The 7,569-nt window shown below is 37.2% G+C and overlaps 1 protein-coding gene across 6 annotated transcripts; it reads left to right on the top strand.

The window, feature by feature from the left end:
* The first annotated feature begins 2,347 nt into the window (after positions 1–2,347).
* Positions 2,348–7,209, top strand: LOC133722124 (uncharacterized). Of its 6 annotated transcripts, none has more exons than XM_062148943.1 (9): positions 2,348–2,471; positions 2,774–2,833; positions 2,917–3,001; positions 3,100–3,183; positions 3,276–3,563; positions 3,641–3,720; positions 4,769–4,915; positions 5,027–5,294; positions 6,790–7,209. In XM_062148943.1, the coding sequence occupies exons 2-8, from the start codon at positions 2,783–2,785 to the stop codon at positions 5,261–5,263; spliced, it is 972 nt and encodes a 323-aa protein (XP_062004927.1). In that variant the 5' UTR covers positions 2,348–2,471; positions 2,774–2,782; the 3' UTR covers positions 5,264–5,294; positions 6,790–7,209. The 6 variants fall into 6 exon arrangements, with proteins under 6 accessions (XP_062004927.1, XP_062004928.1, XP_062004926.1 ...); XM_062148944.1 differs by having other exon boundaries at positions 2,388–2,471; positions 2,771–2,833; XM_062148942.1 differs by lacking the exon at positions 2,348–2,471 and adding an exon at positions 2,499–2,660 and having other exon boundaries at positions 2,917–2,992.
* Positions 7,210–7,569: the final 360 nt, after the last annotated feature.

Here is a 7,569-nt window from a genome sequence, read left to right as displayed (position 1 = left end):
AAGATGATGGTATATATTGGATATATCCAATGAGATGTTGAAATCACGAAATTGACCTCAAAGTATTTAATTGGTTGTTTTGCATTAATTTTATTGAATTTTTGTGTTCAATCTGGTAAAGAAGGATTAAAAACCTATAAGAAGTAAATAGTTCGGAAATATATATATCTTAATAACCAAAAAGAAATGACAAGACATATATAAGTAGTCTGGATTAATGTGATTAGTCACCATGTGAGATTCTAGAGTTAGAGTGAAAATGGGCCGTAGGCCCCCACACTTCAATAGACATGTAAATTGGATCAGATTTTGATTTGGACCCACTCCAGATCTGTGGTTATTGGACTGGTTTGGATCAAAAATTTTAATCCGTTGATCCGTTAATGATCCGAATCCGTTAACTCGTTTATTTAACGAATCAAATATAGATTTAGGTCTATCCGATCCGTTAATGATCCGACCCGTTTTTGTAATAATAAAATATTATTTTTTATAAATATATTATTATTTTTTAAAAATATAAAATATAAAGAATTTCTAATACAAATTTTTTGCTGAAATCTAAGGGACAGTCCACTATCCAAGATTCCAAGAAGCATTAAAAATTTGATGACGTAATTCTACTTTTGGTGATAGTTTTCATGTTGTTTTAATATTTTATTAATATCTTATAATTTTTTTTGAAAGGATTTGATTTTATTAGATATCAAAGCCATGAAAAACATACCAGAACATACATAAGAAAGCCCAGGACAAACCAGATCACCTATCTAAACCACTCTAAACTCATTAAGATCTAAGGGACGCTCGCTGAACAGCAAGCCTAAATTAAGCAAGAGTAGTCTCGCTCTCTGAGGAAGAAATATTCATCTAGTCCAATCTGCCAGTCACGCAGTTGTGGTACAAATATCAACTAGACACGTCTTAGGAAAGCTTATAGAAATTACCCCTACTTCAAAAGGCTTGAGTCCAGAATGTCTAAAAGCCGAGAGAACTTAAGATAGCACTAGTCCCACCCCCTTAGGGTTGGAACCTGCACCATCTTCAGTCTCCTCAGTAGCCAACAACCTCGGAAACAGGTTGCTCCTTGGGCTATTCTTGAGGCACTGCAGCTTGTCTCCAAATTTGAGCCCTCCCCAATCAGGCCTAGTGATCACCATGAACGGCCCACTGAAAGCAGCCCCGAACCCAGCAGGCCCAGAAGCTATAACCAGCTCTGTCAAACCAGCGGTCAACCCTAGTTCAAAACTAAGGTTTCCCGCCGATTTTTCCGGAGGCTCTTCTGACCCAGCACCAGACCTGTTCCCGCCATCAGACGCGACCCAGCCACCGGCTGCGGTACAGAAACCAGTCCCAGACCTCCTGTCGCCACCAGCTGCAAGACTGCATCACAGCCCGAGTCGCCTTCGTCCCTACCAGATGCCACCACAGCTAGCGCCTCCAGTCGCTCAGATCTGACCTCGGCCACCCGACGCCGCCACGATGTAAAGGCTGATCGTCTCGAAGACGGCAGGCCCCGACACCCACGTCTCTCTGACACAATCCACCACTCCACAACCAACAAAACACCCTCAGTCGAGAGTCGCCTCAACAGGGGCCTGGGAGAACCTTTGTCGAGATCCCAACACCGCTGCCTGAGAAACCATGGATGCTCCCAGTCTACGTCGTCGTTGTCTCGCCTCTGCTTGGTTAGGAGAGCACAAGACTCCCCGCCGCCATACCGAAACCTAGGTTTCGTCTTACAAGGTCGCTCCGCAAGTTTCGGAGGCCCTCTCACCATCTCTTTCGCTTAATTCTTTAGTTTGTTACTGTAATTATCATGAGGAAAACTATTTATTAATATCTTATAATGTATAATGATATAAATTTAATATTACTATTTAAAATTTTAAAATATTTGAAATTATAAACTGGTCGGATTAGCGGATCGAGTATCCGTTAATCCGGCGGATACATATTTGGATCGAGCTATCAATGATCCGCCGGGTTAACGGAGCGGGTTTGGATCGAATTTTTTTTTAAATAAACGGATTTGGATTTAGGTCGATCCGATCTAAATCCGGTTAATTTACAGGTTTACACCTCAATGACCTCCACATTCCTTTATTTAATTAATTTATTTTTTTGTAATTTCCTTTTATTTCCCGATAGTAAAAATTTGCCTAAAATAATCAAACAAAATTAATTAGAAAAATTCCCATCATCTAGTATATTTCCTTTTCTTTTTACTCAAACAAGTCAACACCTTTTAATTAATTAGGTTTATTAAATATAGTGGGAACAAATCTCTTTTTCTAACAACACATTTGAATTGGATACGGCATGACGTAGTATGGCCAAAAAAAAAAAAAAACTCTCGATATTCCCCCCCATTTTATTTTTGTGAGCAAATTCCCTCGAAAATCTTCGCTGAGCTGAGCCGAATATCGAGGTGAACTCCGAGGCTTGCGCGCCGTCGTCGACAACTGGTGGTGAGCTCCCTCGTACCTCGTACTAGTGTGTGATACTCGTGAACTAGTCGAAGGCTCTCTGTAATTGTGTGTCTGAATCGGATTGGTTAGGTTTTGTCGAACTGATTCGAAGTTTCTAATTGTGTGATTTTGCAAACACGGATTGATTAAAGTTTGGCTAACTAGTTCATGATTCAATTTTGTAATTGTGTGAGTCTACAAACTCAGATTGATTAAGGTTTGTCAAACCAGTTTTTGATTCAAGTTTGTAATTGTGTGGTTTTACTATGATTGATATGCGATTCATTATTTATATATAGCAGGATATCAAAATGTGGTTCAGAAGCGGTGCTTTAAAACACAACATCCTGTCTAAAAGAAAGGTAGTTAGAAATCTAGTTTATTAGTTCAGTTTCTTGACTTTGGAGTATTTTTTTTTTTTTTCTAATTAAAATATGAAATTCAGTGTTTTACAGGGGTATCATTGACTCCAAAGGAATATGCAGATACTTCAAAGGGCCTTCAACGCGACAAAACTGCCAGTAACTACTGTCAGTTATAGTATATTTATGCTTGATTGATTGAAATCATATGTTTGCTTTGATAGAAACATATATAGGATATTTACAATTTTTTTCATATCCTTTAGGTCCTGAGTGTGGATTCAGTCTGTTGGAGTGTGCAATAAGAAACCAGCACACCGATATGATTGAGTTGTTGCTTAAGAATGGAGGTTTTTATCCTTGCTCTATGCTTTTATTGTTTTCATTTTCATAGCTAGAAAATAATTAGAGTTTTCCATGATTCTACTGTTTTTCTTTTCAGCTGAAATTTTTCGAGATAATGACATTGGAAGAGGCATTGAGACAATGGACGCCTTAGTTAAGCTTGGTTATAAAGAAGTTGAAGGCGAGTTTCTGTACACTTCAAGCTCTATGAGGAGATTCAACGTTTGGGCTACCTTTTCAGTCAAAAATCGTGGGATTGCTATATTTTATGGTGGCAAGAGTCGAATGAATGTCCACGGCAAGGAACCAGATGTGTATTTCGCATGGGGCAAGGCTACTTTCAAGCGGGAAGGATCTGTGTTACGGATCGAAGATGGATTGGAGAGTGAGTTAGAATAAATTTTGATTGTTCTGTTTTTCTATTACATACAGTTTGGTTATTTATTTATTTACCTTTTGTAGCTTCCTTGCTGGAACCAGCAGAACCTCCATATTTGGGTAGCAAAGAGATATTTAACTGGTTTTGCAACCAGTTAAATGAGGTAATTCAATTTAAAACTCAGTAGTCTCACACTCCCAGTACACTATAATTAGTTCTTTTGAACAATCTGAAGCTGTTGAACACTTTTACATTTAAAATTTTAGTAGCTGAAAGTTCTTAGAGTCATGACTCAATGAAATTAACTGGTCAGGATGAGCTGATAATATCCTTATTAAATCTGGAAAAAGATTTTGGCTCTTAAAATTAATGTCATGGGTAATTTTGTTCCTTTTGGTACTACTACTCATGGTATTGAGAAGGTCATTTCTCATCACATTGACAAAGCCCTTGATGAATCAATTTGTTTTGTTATTAGAATATTCAGATGGTCTTTATGTCTCTTTAGATTGAGTGCATAGGCTGCAGGGGGCACTTTACTCAATGATACGTTTTGTGTGGGATTCGACTTGTGATATTTTATACAACAAGCTGTCTATCTGTGGGAAATTATTAAGTCCACTTTTGACTTGCTGCATTTTTCACGATTCACCACCTGATAGTGCATCAGCATTCAGTGATAGAATCCGGTTGGAAAACATGACCTTTTGAAATCTAGGCAATTCAATTTAAAACTCAGTAGTCTCACACTCTCACTGCATTAATCAAAGTTTTGATTATACATTTTGGAATCTGAAAGTTCTTTGGGTCATTTCTTTTGTAATGAACTATATTTAAAGTAACAATCTCAATCTGTTAGAAATCATTGAATCTACTTTTATCATGGCAAAGTCATCAACATCTAATTACTGGGTGGGAAAATCTAGGTCGATTCTAAATACTCATCAGATGTGTTTTCTATGACCATTCGTATTAAAAACTATTTCAAAAACTGAAATTATATGAGTTTACATAACTCAAATTAGCAGAGCAAGATCAGGTGCAAATATCAGCAGGGGATCTCTATTAGAAACTGATCATGGTGATTAGTCATTAGTGATTCTGTTACACTTACAGAAAGGAATGGTGATTAGTGACTTTTAACTAATAGAGAGTGGAATGGTGATTATATACTTCTTACATGCCGTCTTTTGTTTGTTTGAATATTTCAGGCTATTGGTTTGGGTTCTGTGGTGGATGATGGCTTTGATCTCTTTGATATAGAGATGGCACTCAAAGCTTCACTGGACCATTTTGGACAGCCATCTTCACAGCGTTCAATGGTGATTAGTGACTTCTCACTAGTAGAGAGAAGAATGGTGATTATAATCTTCTTACATGTCATCTTTTGTTTGTTTGAATGTTTCAGGCTGTTGGTTTGGGTTCTGTGGTGGATGATGGGTTAATTGGGTTTGATCTCTCTGATATAGAGATGGCACTCAAAGCTTCATATATTGGACCATTTTGGACAGCCATCTTTACAGCCTTCTGCACCACCTTTGCCCGAAGATGACTGCACCATCTGTTTTGATCATAGAGTTGACACTGCCTTTGTTCCCTGTGGTCATCTTATCTGCTCACCATGTGCAGAAAAGATTCAGCATCAGAACTTGCTGTGTCCCTTCTGCCATGAGGTGGTGGAGAACTTTGCAATTCCTAGGATTTGATTGCGAAAGGAAGATAGCTTTTGATGGGAAGGTACCTTGGCTTTTCATTAGACATATTTGTATCTGTTTCTTAAGTAGTTAAACCTAAGACCACGATCAATGTAAATACATCAGTTAAAGCTTAATTTGATCACATGGTATTATTACACTAAATAGGTAATTTAAGAGCTGAGCAGCAGAACATCGAATTACAATTTTGAGTATGAATACTCATATGCAGACATTAAAAATTTAAATGCTATCAATCCTAGCCCCTGAGCTTCAATTCTCTCCAGAACCCTAAATTAAAGATTGTGTTCACATAATGTTATTATATATTGATTGTGTATCATAATTCTGAAAACCCTTTCACAGTGCGTAGTGCTTACTAGACTCTAGCATAATTGCTTTTGTTTGCACATAATTTGGGATGGAGTGCTTGAAATGTTATAGAACATTGTCATACATTTTCACTGTTAATTGGGGGTGGTTTTGGCATTTGTCCATCATTTAAGTTTATGCTCCATACCATCATAGTAAGATTAGCCTCTCATTCATGATCTTTTGGTTGAGCACGAGATTTTTGCAGAACCCATTACTGTATCAGTTTTTTCTCTTTTTTTTCTTTGGCTTCTTCCCAGTGAATTGTGTTTGGCTAGCTAGTCTGCAAAGGTTTGCTCATTATAGTTGTATTGCTATGCTATTTTTCATTTTCTCAGCCACAAAGAGTTTGATGGAGACTATTTTGATCTGCATGCATCATACATATCAACACGTACAATTTGTCTTGTTACCCTTTTGGGTAAGGCTTTACGGGATAGTTATTTCTGTTAATGGTTACTAGTTTGAAACAAATGGTCACCACCAAGTTTTACTGTTTTACTGATCAAGCATTTAATCACTTTGAACAGTCTGATACCCACTTAAAATGCTAGTCATTCCTGTCCTGACTCATATGAAAAAGCTTGAGAAATGAGAACATTTCACACTTCAGAAACGAATTTAAGAACCTTCCCTTCATTCCCTTTTTCCTATGCTTGGGTTTTGAGAAAGTAAACCAGCAGCGCCAAAATTTCCTTCTACTTAAAAGTTGGGATTTTTAATAGGTGATGATGGAAAGTGTGCGATATTTGGAGCAGACTGATCTCAGAAAAGCATGCAAGAGTTTGCATTCTTAGGGGTCTCCCTCCTTGCAGTCTTAAGAATTGGACCATGTGGAGTGATTTGAACAAGGGGGTTTGAGGTTTAGGACAACCCTAAAGGGGGAAATTGCAACAACTGTCTCAAATGCAAGTGATAAGAATACGGTGTTCATCATTGTCTTTCTGGGATGGGAGGGTTCAGTCTGCAACTCTTAAGGTCTTTGTTGTGCGTCCAGTACGCCTAATAGATTAAGAGTTCCTAGGTTATGCAAAAAACTTTTATATTTTTATTTTATTTTATGGAATTTGAGTTATAACTATGATATACATCTGTGTTGAAATTTTATTTTGAATGCTGTAAAATGTGTGTTACTCGAAATTGACTAGGGAAAGTTCCTGTTTCAGGTTTGAAGAAAGAAAGGAAATATTTGGGATGGATGGAAAAGAGAGACGAGGTGCAGATGGATCAAGCAGCAGTTTTGGAGGAAGCTGCATTTTGATATTGATGATGATGAATTTGTTTGGTGTTGACTATGGAGATTTACTGCATTTGGATTTTATTGAAATAGGTACTCTTCCAGATTAAAATGAGAGTTGGGTTTCCAACCCTTTTGATTGATGAGAGAGCGAGCATACGCTTCTAACTGGTTGTAGTATTTTGGTAGATTAAAGTTAGAATGCTACTAAGAAGCATGATGATTAGCACGGAAAATATGACATGTATAAGAACCACAGCTATAATGTGACATGTATAAGAGCCACAGCTATAATATGACATATATAAGAACCACAGCTATAAGCATTTCTTTCTTTTTTGGAAATAAAGGTTGCTTAGTAGATCATTAAGATATGAGCTGGTTATTAACAATAGAAAGAAAAAATGTGCAGAACTGGAATGTTTTATTCCATTTCTTCACACTTGAATGTATATTGATTTGTTACTGTCAACAAGAAGCCTGTTTTCTCACTTTCTCGCTTTCTCATTCTTAGTGAAAAAGTGCTTGCGTTGTTGTGTGCCTAGTACTTTTTTTAATTCTATTTTCTTTCCCTCCTGTTTCTCTGCAATCAATTAACACATTCGGATTGTTTATTGCTGAAATGATATTGTATGCGCTTTTCATCTTCTTGTGCTCTTGACTCTCTTCAAATCCAATGGGGGTTTTATCGGTTGCCAAGGGAGATATA

Source organism: Rosa rugosa, chromosome 7 (assembly GCF_958449725.1).
Source record: "Rosa rugosa chromosome 7, drRosRugo1.1, whole genome shotgun sequence".
Taxonomy (NCBI): domain Eukaryota; kingdom Viridiplantae; phylum Streptophyta; class Magnoliopsida; order Rosales; family Rosaceae; genus Rosa; species Rosa rugosa.
This window is presented reverse-complemented; position numbering and strand designations above follow the sequence as displayed.